General features: G+C 40.8%; 1 protein-coding gene across 1 annotated transcript in view; it reads left to right on the forward strand.

Moving 5' to 3' along the window:
• Positions 1-4,075: 4,075 nt before the first annotated feature.
• The window catches only part of MCM6 (minichromosome maintenance complex component 6), a 35,470-nt gene continuing 21,810 nt past the window's right edge, over positions 4,076-17,735 (forward strand). Inside the window, exons 1-8 of the mRNA XM_070423075.1 lie at positions 4,076-4,215; positions 8,403-8,549; positions 10,281-10,391; positions 11,028-11,277; positions 13,247-13,412; positions 13,698-13,843; positions 14,872-15,022; positions 16,826-16,967. Of these exons, the coding sequence (XP_070279176.1) occupies positions 4,109-4,215; positions 8,403-8,549; positions 10,281-10,391; positions 11,028-11,277; positions 13,247-13,412; positions 13,698-13,843; positions 14,872-15,022; positions 16,826-16,967 (1,220 nt within the window). The 5' untranslated portion in view covers positions 4,076-4,108. The remainder of the gene's footprint in view (positions 4,216-8,402; positions 8,550-10,280; positions 10,392-11,027; positions 11,278-13,246; positions 13,413-13,697; positions 13,844-14,871; positions 15,023-16,825; positions 16,968-17,735) is intronic.

A 17,735-nucleotide genomic window follows, 5' to 3' on the forward strand; every position in this document is an offset into this window, starting at 1 on the left:
GATGTGGAGAAAAAGGAACACTTGTGCACTGCTGGTGGGAATGCAGACTGGTACAGCCACTGTGGAAGACAGTATGGAGTTTCCTCAAAAAACTAAAAATGGAACTCCCATTTGACCCTGTGATCCCACTTCTAGGAATATATCCCAAGAAGCCAGAAACACCAATCAGAAAGGATATATGCACCCATATGTTCATAGCAGCACAATTCACCATAGCTAAGATCTGGAAACAGCCTAAGTGCCCATCAGTAGATGAATGGTTAGAAAAATGTGGTATATCTACACGATGGAATACTATGCTGCTGTAAAAAAAGAAGAAACTCTTACCATTTGCAACAGCATGGATGGAGCTGGAGAGCATCATGCTAAGTGAAATAAGCCAGTCAATGAAGGAAAAATACCACATGATCTCACTCATTCATGGATAATAAAGACCATTATAAACTTATGAACAATAATAGTTACAGAGGCAGAGCTGCCTCAAACAGATTGTCAAACTGTAGCGGGTAGGCCGGGGAGGGTTGGGGGGCAGGAGGGAGCAGGGTAAGAGATCAACCGAAGGACTTGTATGCATGCATATAAGCATAACCAATGGACATAAGATACTGGGGGGTAGGGGAGGCCAGAGGATTGTCAAGGGCAGGGGAAAAAGGAGACATATGTAATACTCTTTGTAATAGTTTAAGCAATAAAACAATAAAATAAAATAAAAATGAAATAAAGGAAGAAAAGAAAAAGAACTTTATGCATATATGCATTATCCAAGGACACAGACAATAGGGTGGTGAAGGTCTGGGGTGGGGTGGGATCTGGGTGGAAGAGGGCAATGGGGAGATAAAAAGGGAGTGGACATCTGTAATACTCTCAACAATAAAGATATAAAAATAAATAAATAAATAAAACATGACTTTTCAGGCCTGGCCATAGGCTTTACCTGGCAGAACTCACAGGGGTAAGCTGCCTTCTCCACACTCAGTGGATCACTGCAATTGATGGCGAACAGGGCCACTCCTTCCACCTCTTGAATCTTGGACCCTTGTATTCTACCTAACGGGCACCATGCATGTTACAATGGTTGTTGATTTAGGGTTATATACCACGTCCTGGAGGTGATATCTCCAGTGGTCATACTCCTCACATATTTATATTCATTCTTTCCTAGGTCTCTTTTTCTGAGGCCCTGGGCAGAAGTCTTCTTCAGGTACCTCCTGTGAGGCCTCCTTATAGAAGAGAGGAGAGAGGAACCTTGAAGATTCTTTTTCCCACTTGAACTCAGTATCCAGTACTTTCCCACTCCTAGCCATTCCCCTTCACCTTGGGATCTATAATGTTGCTGTTGCCCTTTTGTCACCTCAACAATGAGATGACCCCCATAGCCACACTCATCATTCCATGGGGGAAATGAAACAGAGTCGGTCACCCTGGTTTTAGCCTCTTGCTTATCCATTGCACTAAATGATTAAAGGCTTAACTCTTTCATTTTTGGCTTGTTGTTTTAATCAGCTACTTGGCCACTTGACAACTCAGCTCTTTCCAAACTCAGCTGAGCTCCTGACACTGATCCTATTACTTGGATCACCCAGAAGATTCAAGCTTTATATAGAGGGGCCTTTGAAGATTCAGCCAAAACAACCGAGTGGAGCTATTGTGCAAGGAGGGGATATCACCTCCAGGACGTGGTGTATAACCCTAAATCAACAACCATTGTAACATGCATCGTGCTGGCTAGGTAGAGTACAAGGGTCTGAGATTCAAGAGGTGGAAGGAGTGGCCCTGTTTGCCATCTATTCCGGTGACTGACTTGGGAAATTTGGGCTACCTTTTCCACAGCTTGAGACTGGATCTAAAGATCCTGATTCTCAAAAAGTTAACACTTCTATCAGGAGACACAGTATAACCCTATAAACTTGAAACTACAACTGCTGATCTGCCATTTTATGGTCCTCATGCCAGAACCCCAGAGACAAGGAAGAGTCATGATACGGACAGGTTTAATTGATCCGATCAGCAGGGGAAGGGAGGGCAGCTGTTATACAGTGGGGGTTAGGAGGAAAATGTTTGACACCAGATCATCAGGTAGGGCTTCTTCACATACAACCACTAACCAATTTTAGCCATGGCCTGAGGAAGACATGATGACTAAAGGCTCAGGCCCCTCAGGAATGACGGTCTGCCTTACCCCACCAGGTAAGCCACCTAAAACAGTAAAGGTGCTGGCTGAGAGAAGAATCTAGAATGGGTGGGAGAGGAGGGAGTCATGATGAGTATCCCTTGTAGAATCAAGATCAGCTTCCATTGCAAAGGCTGTAATTCATCCTACTAACCTTTCTCTTGTAAGTTTCCCCAAGAAAAGAGCCAACTAGCATCCTGGTGACGCTATTCCCAAACATAGTGGAGTTAATATACAAAGCAAGTGGACCTGAGAGGTGCAAGGATGAGCTGTGGTTGATGCTGTTGTTACTGATTGGGGTTACCAGCTGGGAGATGACAAGAAGAGGAGATGAGGAGACGTTGGTTTTTGTCTTCTTGAGGGAGATTTCAATCAAGAGACAAAGTGTAGAAAAGGAAGCAAGAATTTTTTATTGCAGCAAAAATATAGGAGAGTGAAACAAGGAAGGGCATAGAAGAAGCAACAGGTGAACCTAGGCTGGGCTGCCTTCGCTCACTGGGAGTCAGAGAATAGGGGGCCTTGGAGACAGGGAGTTAGCCTGGGACAAGCTGCTGCTGCCCATTGCTCCCCTGGTTTCAAGTCTCATGAGGTCCCTTACAAGTTAGGGGATACGTTCCTGTGGGGGAAGGAGAAGGGAAAGGGAATATTCCCTGGAGGGACAGCACCCTGAGACTGAGTGGCTGCTGTCCATTGCTCCTCTGGTTGCAAGTCGTATGGGGTCCCTTAGAGGATAGGGGATACGTGGGGGGGTGAGTCTGTCTTGGGTATTGTTGGCAAATAGCACTAATTGTATTTCTGTTATTTGTCTCCCTGAGTAGGGTGATTTAAGCTATCTACCCTCTGGGGAGGAGTGCAAACCATTTACTCTCAAGTGCCCTTGGTTTAGGGAAGACAGGATTTACTAGGTGTCTGCAAAATGCTGTTTAACTATCTGTCTTAGTTTCCCCATTCTGCTTGTCCTGGAATTTTTCTAGCTTCTTACTATTCTATAACACTGTGAGGTGCCATCCAGATACCCTCTTCAGGAGTTCACTGCCCACCAGCCGCTGGGAGTGTTAGCTGTTGAAGGCTAACAGCCATAGCCTCTGGGAATTGCCTTTGACCAAAATAAGCTGCTTCACTTAGTTACACTTCTTCCCCAAGGGCATCCCACATTCCATAACTCAGTGGTTCTCAACATTCCTAATGCCATGACCCTTTAATACAGTTCCTCATGTTGTGGTGACCCTCAACCATAAAATTATTTTCGTAACTGTAATTTTGCTACTGTTATGAATCGAAATGTAAATATCTGATATGCAGGATGTATTTTCATTGTTACAAATTGAACATAATTAAAGCATAGTGATTAATCACAAAAACAATATGTAATTATATATGTGTTTTCCGATGGTCTTAGGCGACCCCTGTGAAAGGGTCGTTCGACCCCCAGGTTGAGAACCGCTGCCATAACTGGTTGATACGGGAGTCAAAGGCCCAGTCCCCGTACCTTGATTTTCCCAGGTCAGCATTACCAGAATAACTATTCCAATTCTCCCCTCCCCCATCCCAGGTACTGTTTATACCCAATGTAGGCTCTTTTTTTTTTTTAAATATATTTTTATGAGAGGAAGGGAGGGGGAGAGATAGAAATATCCCTGATGAGAATGGTGCTCTACAAACCAAATTCCCCAGGGACCCGAACACACTGCGCAGGCGCAAAAGCTGAACTCCGGCTTCCTTCGGGTCTTTGCATTTGGCGCGAAATCCCCGCGACGTGGGCGGGGCTCGGAGAGAAGCCGCGCTCATTGGGCAGGCTTGGCGCGAAATCGCCGAGTTCCTGCGCCACAATTGGCTCCGGCCGACGAGGAGGCGGGGCTGAGACGGCGGCGGCGGCGCGCGCGACGCGACTAGAGGCGGCGGAGTGTGACTGCGGTGGCCCCTCAGCGCTAAGCAGCGATGGACCTCGCAGCGGCCGCGGAGCCGGGCGCCGGCAGCCAGCACGTAGTGGTGCGCGACGAGGTGGCCGAGAAGTGCCAGAAGCTCTTCCTGGACTTCCTAGAAGAGTAAGTCGTGGGCTGCCCTTCTTGGCTGAACTTCCCGCGCCGCCCCTCCCCACTTCCGGAGCCCGGGGAGCCCAGTGCCCGGCGCGTGGGGCCCGCGCGAGTTCGGAACCGAGGGGTCGCGCGCCTCGGAGAGCGGCCCACCGCCCACATGGGGCTTCACGGGCCCTCTGCGAAGCGCCCGGGGCAGGCCGGGCCGGTGTCCTGGGGCGAAACCACGGCGAGCCCTTCCTCCAGCTCTCACTGTGCCCGGTGCCCGTGTGAGCGCTTTCTCCCGTCGCTCATCCCCACCGTGGCGCCCGTGCGGCCCCAGTGGCCTGTGCAGAAACCGAGGCGCGGCGGGCACCAGTCACTGTCCAGCGAGGCCGCCCGCCGGCAGGTTCGAGCGGGAGGCCGAGCTGGCAGCGGAAGCCTGAGGGCCCAGACAGCCGGGACCCCGGAGTTAGGGGTCCGAGGACCTCAGCAGCCGGGCGCCGGGAGATGAAAGTCCTAGAGGGGACCCTGTGGTTTGACAGGTGCTCGGGTGAGCCCGGCTCCCATCCCTCCTTCCTTCCTGCCTCCATCCCCACCTCGTCTTTTCCCCTCGGGGCTGCTGGCCTCCCGTCACCCCTCCCGGGCTTCCCGCCGCCGCCAGTCACTGCCTTACAGGTAATTCGGATACTCCCTTTCCGAGCACGGCCTCGGCCGCCTCCGGGAGACGTGTAAACACTTGGGGATGTCCTATGAAATCCTTTCTGTTACTGTTATGTGAAATAGTGCATAGCATAAAGTTGACCACGGTAACCTTTTGTAAGCGTAGCGTTCGGTGGGTGGCTTTCCCCTTACCCGTGCAGCCATCATCGCCATTCTTCCCCAGAACTCTTTTCCTCTTCCCACCGTCAGACTGCCCCATTAAACAGCAACTCCCCCCTCCCCCCGCCCCCAGTACTTGGCCGCCCCCATTCTCTCTGCCTGTGAAGTTGACAGCGCCTCCTACGCTTGCCGTCATGCAGTATTCGTCCTTTTGTGACCAGCTTATTTCACTTAGCGTGATGCCTTCAAGGGGCATCCATGTTTTGTAGCATGTGCCAGAATCTCCTTTTTATTTATTATTTTTCTTTATTTTCTTATTTTTAAAATATATATATTTAAATATATTTTATTTTTTACAGAGAGGAAGGGAGAGGGATAGAGAGTTAGAAACATCGATGAGAGAGAAACATCGATCAGCTGCCTCCTGCACACCTCCTACTGGGGATGTCCCCGCAACCAAGGTGCATGCCCTAGGCGGGAATCAAACCTGGGACACTTCAGTCCGCAGGCAGAGGCCCCATCCACTGAGCCAAACTGGCTAGGGCTTTAAATATATTCATATTGATTTCATAGAGGAAGGGAGAGGGAGAGAGATCGAAACATCAATGATGAGAGAGAATTGCCGATCGGCTGCCTCCTGCAAGCTCTCCACTGGGGATGGAGCCCACAACCCGGGCATGTGCCCTGACCCAATACCGAACCACTGAACCACGCCGGCTGGGCCAGAATTTCCTTTTTAAAACTGAATAGTATTCCATTACATGTATATACACGTTGTGTGTGTCTATTCATCTGTCCATGGACACTTGGGTTTTCACACTTTCACATTCGTGAATAAGTCTACTGTCCTATGAAATTCTGATATGCTTAAAACCATTATTGTATTTATATTTCCCTACCTGTGGCAGTGTTACTTTCTGCCTGGCAGGTATTCATCCTTCAAAGCCCAGCTAGACTCACATCTCCTGTGAAACTGTACAAACCTTTCAGGCAGCACCAGTCCTTGCTTCCTTCATGTTCCCAATCATTTTCCATTATATCTGATAATAAAACCTCTTATATATATCTTTACCTGTCGACCACTTCATCTTCATTGTAAATCCCATCCTTACCCCCACCTAGCCACCATACCATATTACAAAGATTAGGGTTTTGTTTTAACAAATAATATAGTTGCCTTTACAACCTTGCAGTTAACATACACCTAGATGCTGGGGATAATGATGAACAAGACAGTCCTTGTACTTCGTTGGAGAATAAAATGCTACTTCCTTTCAAAATATCAACTTTGATTTGCCATCGCTTGTGGAAAAAGCTCAAATTCTTCACAGCTCTTTTTCCGTTTCATCTTCCCCATCCAGGCTGCTGCCCACACTCCTCCCATACCTTTTCTGACCACCACATACTTGCAGACATCTGCAGCTAGTCTACCTGCCACTTCTTTTCCTTTCAGATTTTAAGTCTATCAAGGCTGAATTTCCAGTGCCTTTCTAGATGTTAGGTAGAATTAGTTAATAATCCCCTATCACATTTCTTGTACTTTTTTTTTTCCTCTTATTTTATTGTGGAAAGAACACTTACACGAGATTTACCTTCTTAACAAGTTTTTAGCTATAGAGCATCTTATTGTTAAATATAGGTACAATGTTAGATCATATTCATCTTTCTTGACTGAAACTTTATACCTGTTGATTAGCATTTTCCTCTTCCTTCATCCCCTGGCAACCACCATTCCACTTTTTTTATTATAAATTTGACTATGTTAGATATCTCATAAGTAGAATTATGCAGTATTTGTCTTTTTTGGTGATTGCCTTATTTCACTTAGCATAATGTCTTCAAGGTTCGTGCATATTGACACATTGCAGAATTTCCTTTTTTAAGGCTGAGTAATATAAAATGTATGTGTATACCACATTTTCTTTAATCATTTATGATGGATATTTAGGTTGTCTAGTACCTCTTTTTAGTATGTCTCTTATGAAACTGTCAACCCTAGGATAGGAACAACATTGTCATTTTCATCTGTAGTTACTTCTGGTATAATGCTTTGCAGATAGTTCAGTAAATATTTAACAGAACATGCTGTATTTGAAGGAGGAATTGATTTTTGCTTCAAAAACTAATCTTCACCCTAGCCAGTTTGGCTCAGTGAATAGAGTGTCGGCCTGTGGACTGAAGGGTCCCAGTTTGATTCTGGTAAAAGGCATGTACCTCGGTTGCAGGCTCCTCCCGGGCTGGGACCCTGGTCGGGGCGCGTGCAGGAGGCAACCAATTGATGTGTTTCTTTCACATCAATATTTTTCTCTGTTTTTCTCTCTCTCTTCCATTCTCTCCAAAAATCAATGGAAAAATATCCGCGGGTGATGCTTAAAAAAAAACTAATCATGTCATGTTAAAAGAACAAAAAGCAGGCCCGGCTGGTGTGGTTGAGTGGTTCAGCATCAACCCAGAAACCAAGAGATCACCGGTTGGAATCCCAGTCAGGGCACATGCCTGGGTTTCAGGCTCGCTCACCGCAGTATGGGGTGTGCAGGAGGCAGCTGATTGATGATACTTCTCTCTCATTGATGTTGCTATCTCTATCCCTTAATACTTAAAATATATATTTTTATTGATTTCAGAGAGGAAGGAAGAAGGAGAGAGAGATAGAATTATCAATGATGAGAGAGAATCATTGATTGGCTGCCTCCTGCACGCTCCACACTGGGGATCTAGTCCACACCCAGGAATCGAACTGTGACCTGGTCAACAGTCAACCACTGAGCCATGCCAGCCAGGTGATAAAAACATATTTTTTTTTAAAAAAAGAACAAAAAGTAAATTTGTTTGTATGATACTCCTTTTAGAAAAAAAAAACAACACCAGATTTATTTTGTGTGTATGTATTTATTTTTATTCTGGTTCTTAAACCAAAAACTAACCTATCAGTTTTCCCTATAGAAATTGAGTCTTTAGATTTTGACCTGAATTTCTTGATTGAACATGTCCTCATTTTAGTTATACATACCAATAATAAAAGAATAGTTAGCATTTGTTGATTAGAAAATATTATATCAAGAAATTCGTGTTAAAATCTGAAAACCCAGTTTTTCTATGTTCTGGGCTCTGCATAAAACATTTTACAGGCGTTCTCACATTTAATCTTCACAGTAATCTTATGAGATAAAGTGATATCCTAATCTGCTTTATTTCATTTTGTTCTAATTTTTTGCAAAAATGAGAGGGGCAGGTTTAGAGAGGATAAGTAACTTGCCCCAAGTTACACAACTGTGGAAATGGGCCTGTCTGACCCTAAAGCTGATGATCTTTAATCAATACACTGAATTATCAGGCATTTGGATTCTTCTTTTTACTGCCTAGTTCTTCAATTTAATCTGACTTGCATGTATCTGCAGGTTCCAGAACAGTGATGGAGAAACTAAGTACTTGCAGTTAGCAGAAGAGCTAATTCGTCCTGAGAGAAACACATTGGTTGTGAGTTTTGTGGACCTGGAGCAATTTAACCAGCAACTTTCCACCACCATTCAAGAGGAGTTCTATAGGTATGGTATATTAATCTTTCTGGGAGGCCAGTTCTGTTTGGACTGGAAGTGTTCATTTGTGAGGCAGAAGGGCAGCTGTGATAGACGCCCTTTGATACAGCCAGTGGTCATGTTAGTATTGCTCTGAACTAACTTAGGCCCAAAGCTGAATATTTTTCACATGCAAATGTTGAAAACCTTTGCTTTCTATATAGTTTCCTAAGTTTTAAGAGGACCATTTACTTTGTGTCAGGTATTTGGTGCTATTGCTGACATTCAATTCTCGACCCCCACCCACCCCATAGGAGTTTTGAGAAAGTGTTTGTGTGGATCCTGTTCTTGATCAGAGAGAGATGTCTTTATAGCAGTAACGTCGTTCTTCTCTTAAAATTTAATTTTTCTTCTGATTTATAAAAGTAACATATATTGTAGAAAATTTAGAAAATAGAGAAAAGTAGGGAGAGTAAAGTCATCTGTACATTTGTAATCCCGCTGCCCCATAGTTAACTGTCATTAGCAGGTCTGTGCCAACAAAGTTCCAAGAGCCTTCTAGGTCTGCAAGTGCAGAGCTTCCTAAGGATCTCTTGAAAAATTTTGATGTATTTCTGCATATCTATAATTATTTGGATCATACTATTGATAGAGCAACCTGCTCTTTTCACTTAACAGTATAATATTTTTCCATGTCATATAAAATCCCTTGAAAATATTTTAATAGTAGATTGGTATTTTTTGGTAGAAATTAGTTATATTTAATAATTTAGGCTTTAAATTTGTTTTTGATTGCTATGTAAAACGAGAAGTATTTTCTAACACATATCTTTTTATTTGGATTAATAAATGTTACAGTCTGTATAAATAAAATTAGGTTAGACTAAACATTGTGGACCGTTGTGAAAGAAACGGAGGCCCAGGAGTAAGGAGACACAGCCCAGTTCCTTTACCTGGTGAACTATGAGGTGGAGGACTTGTCTTCATGTTTTGTCGTATCTGACCATCAAGAATGGTTGGAGAGATAAGCAGCAGTTTATTGTGAAAGTATGCAGCAGTGAAGTTGTACGGACAAGTAAGAGGGAGGTAGAAAGTCAGGGCTGGTGGTAGAAATACCCACACCCATACCTCATGCACGGGTCATGCAGTAATTCTGTCTCATTGAAAGCAGCTAATTTTTCAGAGGACTCCAGTCCCCACTCCTTCAACCAGGCTGTAGCAACTACTGGGGACTTCTTTCAAGAAGACATGGGCCACTTCAGTCTAACCAGTCAGATGGGCCATTTCTGCCAATACCTGATGTACACACATTCCTCCCCTGACCTCATCCATTTTTTATCAATCAAAGAATTAAACCTAGAAAAATAAATTGTGGCCTCGACACCAAATGAAAAGCTGCCTTGGTAGATTGTAACTCCCTCTCCCCCTTCAGATTTTTCAGGTTGAGTCTTCTTGGACAGAGAAGTGGCCTACAGTGTGGTTCTAGATAATTAAAGATAATGAGTATTTGGGCACAGCATTTTATATTTGGTGTTTCTACTGTCTTAGATCTATTTGTGGAGGGATAAGAGAGGATTGAAAGAGGCTCTCAAACCTGAACTAGATAATATTAGTATCCTGTGTAGTTAAATTCTAAGGCTTGGGTGTAACCAGATGAAATTACTTAGTCTCAGCTGTTGGCAAGCATGAGGGGGGAAGGAGGCCTTGGTAATAATAAGCCTCTTGAAGATGTCAGTTGTTCTTTTTTTGTTTGCTTTTTAGAGTTTATCCTTACCTATGTCGGGCCTTAAAAACTTTCGTCAAAGACCGGAAAGAGATTCCTCTTGCCAAGGATTTTTATGTTGCATTCCAAGACCTACCTACCAGACACAAGTAAGAAACCCTTCTTTGGAAGAAAAGAAATGTACCAAATAGTATAGGCATCACTTAATTGTCAGAAAACTTAGGAGGTTGTAGTCTTACATCTGTAAAGTTTTGCCCAGTTATCAAAAAAATTTAATTTTGGAGAAATGTATTTTTCTAGGGAGATAGGATGAGAAGTAAATTAAGTGAAGCAATTTCTGAGTATTGTCTTATTTTAGGATACTTTTGAGGAGATATTTGGGAGGGAAATTAGTCAAGTGAGAACATTTGAAAACTGGAACAGTCACAGAAATTCATGAATCTGGAAAATTTTGTCAGCGCTTAAATGGCATACCTTTTAAAGAACTTAAATAATTGCTTAAGAAGTTGAAGTGATATTTTGAAAACAACTACTGAAATTACTTATAAAGTTACCAAGTTATTTAATATAGAATGGGTTTGTGCAGTAAAGTGTTTCTGAACTTCTGAGTCTAAATTTTCCCCCCATGATAACTTTATTTTGAAAATACTTTAATACATACTTATTTAGAAGTTGTAAATAAGCAAAAAAAATTGCATATAAACAAAAATGTGATTATCCCGTTTTATAATTACTTATTTCTTTGTTGTGCTTTATTCACCAATGGGACATTTATCCTTAAACAGAATTCGAGAACTCACTTCATCCAGAATTGGTTTGCTCACTCGAATCAGTGGGCAGGTGGTACGGACTCACCCAGTTCACCCCGAGCTTGTGAGTGGAACTTTCCTGTGCTTGGACTGTCAGACAGTGATCAAGGATGTAGAACAGCAGTTCAAATACACACAGCCAAACATCTGCCGAAATCCAGTTTGTGCCAACAGAAAGAGATTCCTGCTAGATACAAATAAATCAAGATTTGTTGATTTTCAGAAGGTAACTATTAAATTTTTGTTAAGTTCGGATTTAGCCTATGCTAATAATTCCCTTCTAGGCACCTGCAATTATTATTTAAGAGCTTATTTAGACAGTGTTAAACTCGGTTTTTATTTTAAGTCAAGGATCATCAAATGTGACCACAGATTTAAGCCAAAAAACTCTTAATACAAATTTTGGTTATCAGTTTATAAATGTGTTTTAACCTTTAATAACCTGAATTGGAAGCCTCTTCAGGCTGTGACAAAATGTATTTGTTAAAGAATAAATAGTAATTATTATCAATATTAACTAGAGTTATGAGAACTTTGGAGAAGTACAGACTTGTTGGTGTAAGACTTTGAGTAGGTGGTTAGGAGAGAGACAGCATGAATAATAGGGTAGGTGCAAATGGACATGTTTGTCAACAGCAGTGAGGATTACCATGATTGAAGGAGAGGAGCCAAATTGGAGATTATCTGAGAGAGGATTTGGTCTGAGACATAGAGGTACTTGGAGCCTTAACTCTCAGATTTGGACCTATCTTGATAAATAAGGGAATTATCAGGGGATAAGATTTTTTTTAAGGAAGATTAATGGGACACTGGTTTGTAGTATTTAACAAGAGACTAGTAATTAGGTAGTTGTAGTGATTTGGGCAATAGTTGGATGGTAGCAGTAGGTGTAGGGGCTCTTACCTCTGTATGACTTAGTAACTCTGGGACATGCAAAGGGGAAAAAAAATTATAGCAGTTCAAGCATTAGAGCGTGGAGGAATGAGTACCAGTCTAAAATAATTAATATTTAATTCGGCTTTCAATCCTCACTTAGATTTCTAATATTCTTATACTTAGTTTTTAAGAAGTACATACTCTATCAACAACTTTTGATAGGAGATATTCTATATTTGAAAAAGAACGTGCTAACAACCCCATTGGGTCTTGGTTTGAAAAGAAAACAAAACATCTGTAATAAAGGGGAAATTTAAAGTTGGACTGAATATTTGGTATTAAATGGTATTAAATGGTATTAAATATTATTTAATCTTCTTGGTGTTATAATGGTATTGTGGTTACATAGGAGAGTGTCTTTATTTGTGCTTAAATATTTAGGGGTGAAGTATCTTGATACTTACATTTAAAATATAATAATATAGTAAAAGTATGTGTGTCTAAGTAATGTTAACAGATGCATTGAGATGGAGAGCATAAATTATGAAACACAGAACAGATATATAACTACATAGTCAATTTGAACAAAGAGAAAACGAGAAACAATGCTTTTTAATGAGAGAAAAATGAAGATTTTATTTATTTTTTTAAATGTATTTTATTGATTTTTTTACAGAGAGGAAGGGAAGAGGGATAGAGAGTTAGAAACATCGATGAGTGAGAAACATCGATCAGCTGCCTCCTACACACCCCCTACTGGGGATGTGCCCGCAGCCAAGGTACATGCCCTTGACCGGAATCGAACCTGGGATCCTTGAGTCTGTAAGCCAACGCTCTATCCACTGAGCCAAACCAGTTAGGGCGAAGATTTTAAATAGATATAATCTTGCCCTAGCCGGTTTGGCTCAGTGGATGGAGCTTCGGCCTGCGGACTGAAGGGTCCCAGGTTCGATTCTGGTCAGGGGCACATGCCTGGGTTGCAGGCTCAATCCCCACTGGGTGGAATGCAGGAGGCAGCTGATCAATGATTCTCACTCATCATTGACGTCTCTCTCTCTCTCTTTCTCTCCCTCTCTCTCTCTCTCTCTCTCTCATTCTCCCTCTCTGAAATCAATAAAATATATTAAAATAAATAAATAGATATAATCTTTTACCAAATTGAAAGTTTTAGGGTAGATAATTTTTGCGATAAATGATGGCACATGTCAAAAGTGCAAAAGGTAAGATAGTTTAAAATATGTCAATATTTATGGAATTTAATTTAGATTATATGACATTGAACAAGATCTCTTATTCTTGGCCATTTTTCTTTGTTATAGGTTCGTATTCAGGAGACTCAAGCTGAGCTTCCTCGAGGAAGTATCCCACGCAGTTTAGAAGTGATCTTGAGGGCTGAAGCTGTGGAGTCAGCTCAAGCTGGTGACAAGTGTGACTTTACAGGGACACTGATTGTTGTGCCTGATGTCTCTAAGCTTAGCACACCAGGTTGGTAATTTGAGGCTCAAATCTAACAAATTCTGTTACCTGAACTGCAGAGTATCTAGCTTCTTGTATCTTCCTTATCTTATTTTGGGCTACCAATCAGAGGGTAAATCGGGGAAGTATGATGAGAATAAAGACTAATGGATTTTGCTACAAAAGGTAGTGATCTGAAAAAAAAAATCAGCCTAAATGAAATCTTTGGATTTATAGGTTTTGTGTATTTGAGCAATTTTTACTCAGCACCTTCAATATTTGAGCTGTGAAACTACTTCTCATTCAATCTTTCAGGAGCACGTGCAGAAACTAACTCTCGTGTCAGTGGTGTTGATGGATATGAGACAGAAGGCATTCGAGGACTCCGGGCCCTTGGTGTTAGGGACCTTTCATACAGGCTGGTCTTTCTTGCCTGTTGTGTTGCACCAACCAACCCAAGGGTGAGTCTTAGTAGAATAGCAAAGCTTGAAAAAGATCTCCCCCCAAGGCTGCCGCAAAGTTACAGGTTTCTGAAACCTCTCAGTTATCTAGTCAATGTTAAAGATACAGGTTGTTACGATCTGATTTTTTTTTTTAGTTTTAAAATCAAATTTTTTTGTATATCTCTGACAAGGAAAAAATCTTGTTTTCGTGTAAGAGCTCATTGCTTTAATAGCACTGGTACAAATAATCTATGGTGGGGGTTTATGTTTTTTAATTATCACGGTTCCTCTCATGCTCTTGGAGAAAGTGCAAATAGAAAGATTTAGTAATCTGGAAAGTAAAGTAAATTGCTTTCTGAGAGTGATGGGCTCCTGGTGTTAATAGTTGTTCAGAACTTGATTCTGTGTCCTGAATGGAAAAGCAGGTAGAAAGAGTTTGGAAAATCATCCAGTTTTGGAAAAAGAAATGAACATAATATTATTCTGTCACTTCTTTTTTTTGTTGTTGTTAATCCTCACCCGAGGATATTTTTCCATTGATTTTTAGGGAGAGGGAAAGACAGAAACATCGATGTGAGAGAAACACATCAATTGGTTGCCTCCTGCATGCCCCCGACCAGGGTCCAGGCCGGCTAGGAGCCTGCAACCAAGGTACGTGCCCTTGACCGGAATCGAACCCATGACCCTGTGGTCCACAGGCTGGCGCTCTATCCACTAAGCAAAACTATCTAGGGCTGTCACTTCTTTTTGATCTTCGCATCATTGGACTAGCATTTTAGTATGGCTCATCTCTTAACCACATAAATTTAGATAGCAATATAAAATAGTGGTGGTGGCTTTTTGTTTTTTTAATTCACAGGACAAATGACATACTCTCTTAATTAACTTAGAACTTACTAGTTGAGGATTTTTTAAAAACCTTTATAGTCAACAGATTCTGAAGTTTATCTCCCAGACTATAATTTGTTTGTAGTGAAGTGTCTTCTCTTTCACATTATTTTGACTGTTTCTGTACTAATATTTTTCCTTTCTTCTCTGTCCCTCAGTTTGGAGGGAAAGAGCTCCGAGATGAGGAACAAACAGCTGAGAGCATAAAGAACCAAATGACTGTGAAGGAATGGGAGAAAGTGTTTGAAATGAGTCAAGATAAAAATCTGTACCACAACCTTTGTACCAGCCTGTTCCCTACTATACATGGTAAGAGTTCTATCCATTTGTGCCATAAACTTGAAATTCAAGATAATGATTCAAGATAAAACAGCAACATATGATTTCTTAAAGCACACAAATGAGATCATGAAAGTTTTTTTGTAGGTTTAGAAAGGGTCTTTTTAAGTCATTTATGAAAGGAAAATATATGACTCCACTTAAAACGAGGTACCTAGAATAGGCAAGTTCATAGAGATTGAAAGTAAAGAGGTTACTGGGGGAGAGGAATGGGGAGTTACTGTTTAATGGATAGATTCCTGTTTAATATGATGAAAAGCTCTAGAAATTTATAGGGATGATGGTTATAAAACATAGTGAATGTACTTAATTCCACTGAAATGTACACTTAAAAATAGTTGAAATGGGGGAAATGGTTGAAATGGTAAATTTTATGTTGTGTATACTTTACCACAATTTTTTTTAAAAGAAAAAGGGATCATGTAGTCTTCTTTTTCTGACTTTAGGACAGAACTTCACTTCAGTATACTCCAATATGCTAGTTTAATATCTGTGGGGCTTTTTTAATTTTTAGAGCTGGAGATTTCTTGATGTTTCTTGGTTACATGTACATGTCTATACTTTTGGTGGTTTCTTTCATGGTTTTGTTTTTTTTTTGGCTCTTGGTTGCTAGCTGCTCACTGTTATTAAAATCCTCTTGTGTGTTGAAGGGTATAACTAAATTTTCAGGCCTCATACTATAACGGGTTTTTCTCTTAGGTATATATTTTTTAATCATTACAATTAACCTGTTTTTCTACCTAAATATTTGATAAATGAAATTGAACTGAATTCTTTATGTTAATAATTGTTTATGGATTTTGGAGTGTCGTCCTTTAATAATGAATAGGGTAAAAAAATTTATGCTGCTTCACTTTTCCCATAAATTATTGCTTCATAACAAATTACCCCAAAATTTAATGGCTTAAAACAACAAACATTATCTCATACAGTCTGTGGTGGGTCAGGAGTTGACAGAGGCTTAGCTGGGTGGTTCTGCTCAGTCTTTTAAGAGGTTGCAGCCAAGACATCAGCTGGGGCTACAGTCATTTGAAGGCTTTGCTGGGGCCAGAGGATCCATTTATGAGGGAGCTTACTTACATGGCTTATAGGTCAGAGTAGCTTTGGTTGTGGAATGGGTTTTTTATTTTCTGTTTTTAAGAGGTGGTTTTTGTAAATCTCCCTAGCACTTTGTTGATGGAATTCACAGAAAGTCATAATAATTAGCACAGGGAAATATTTCTAAAGATCCATTGTTTTCTAATTGTGCATTTCCTTCTTATATTGGATTTATATAGTTCTTTGAAGCATTTTATCTAATCCCTATGAGTTCACTTAGCATGAATTTATATTCAGCACTGGTTACTATTGGTAATACAAAAGAAGTAGGTCATGGACCATTTCTCAAACTGTTGATTGAATTGCATGCCATTAGAAAGACTAGAAAATACGATAGATAAACTGGGGGGTGGGGCATAGTTTATTTATGGGGAGAGATATTTGAGGACTACCTGATAGAGAAAAGCTTTGTATAAGGTAGTGGGACTTGTGAGCAAGGAAAGCCTCTTAGAAGGGTGAACATTGGCACCGGTGACACCTGCAGTGTAGGTGAAGACATTGGTTAGGGGACTTCAAATTCCAGAGCATGAACCAAGATTAGGAGCCAGGTATTTTTACTTCAGTCTTGTGCTTTGCTTCACGTTTATCTGCTCTTTTGGTTGATAAACATGCCTTTGGAATTTCCTGTGATATGTTTAGCTTCATGTTGAAAAATACCTTGGGTTTTTGTTTCAGGCAATGATGAAGTAAAACGGGGCGTCCTGCTGATGCTCTTTGGTGGTGTTCCAAAGACAACAGGGGAAGGAACCTCTCTTCGAGGGGACATAAATGTTTGCATTGTTGGTGACCCAAGTACAGCTAAGAGCCAGTTTCTCAAGTAAGTGTTTGCTCATAGTAGTGCAGCAGGAAAAACTGTGCATGTTTCAGGCTCTGTGCTACCAAGAGTGCAGTCAGTGTGCCTGTACTAGAGCAGGAGTGTAAATTAGGACTGTGTTGAACATGTAACTCACTTGGATTCAAAACACCTTAATTTTTTTTAACAAAATGTAACAATATGTTATCATTTTGGAATAGGGAAAAAATTGCCTGCAATCCCATTCCCATGTAGAACTCTTTTAATCTTTGTATAATGTCTTTGTGTAATCTTTGAATACATAAATATGTATTTTCATTTTAATATACCCTAAAAATTTTTCCTTCTGTACTTTCACAATTTTTTTTGGTTGGTGTACTGTAACTTATAAAATCATTTCCCTAGCCTGTCGTAGTTTATTTTAATGATTATATAGATATTGATACAGTGAATACCATGATATGTAGAAATTTTTATTTAAAATTTTTTTGTTTCCTATGGGTAAATTCCAACTATAGGATTACTGAGATTTAAGAATACAAATATCTTTAAGGTTCTTAAATAGGACACACTTTGCCAAAGCAGTGCTATAAGCATGAGGCTTTTTTTTTTTTTGCCAGCCTTATTAGCATAAGTATTGCAAGAATTTGCTTACTTTTAACTTTTTAAGAAACTTAGAGGTCAAAATAATAGTAACCCATTTTGAGCACTTTCTGTGTTCTTGGTGCTGTATATATGTGTATATTATGTCTTATCCAACATCACCCAGACCGACATGTATTAGTCTCTTTT

The sequence above is a fragment of the Myotis yumanensis genome, unplaced genomic scaffold, assembly GCF_028538775.1.
Source record: "Myotis yumanensis isolate MYYU_CA2020_CCGP unplaced genomic scaffold, mMyoYum1.0.hap1 SCAF_8, whole genome shotgun sequence".
Lineage (NCBI taxonomy): Eukaryota > Metazoa > Chordata > Mammalia > Chiroptera > Vespertilionidae > Myotis > Myotis yumanensis.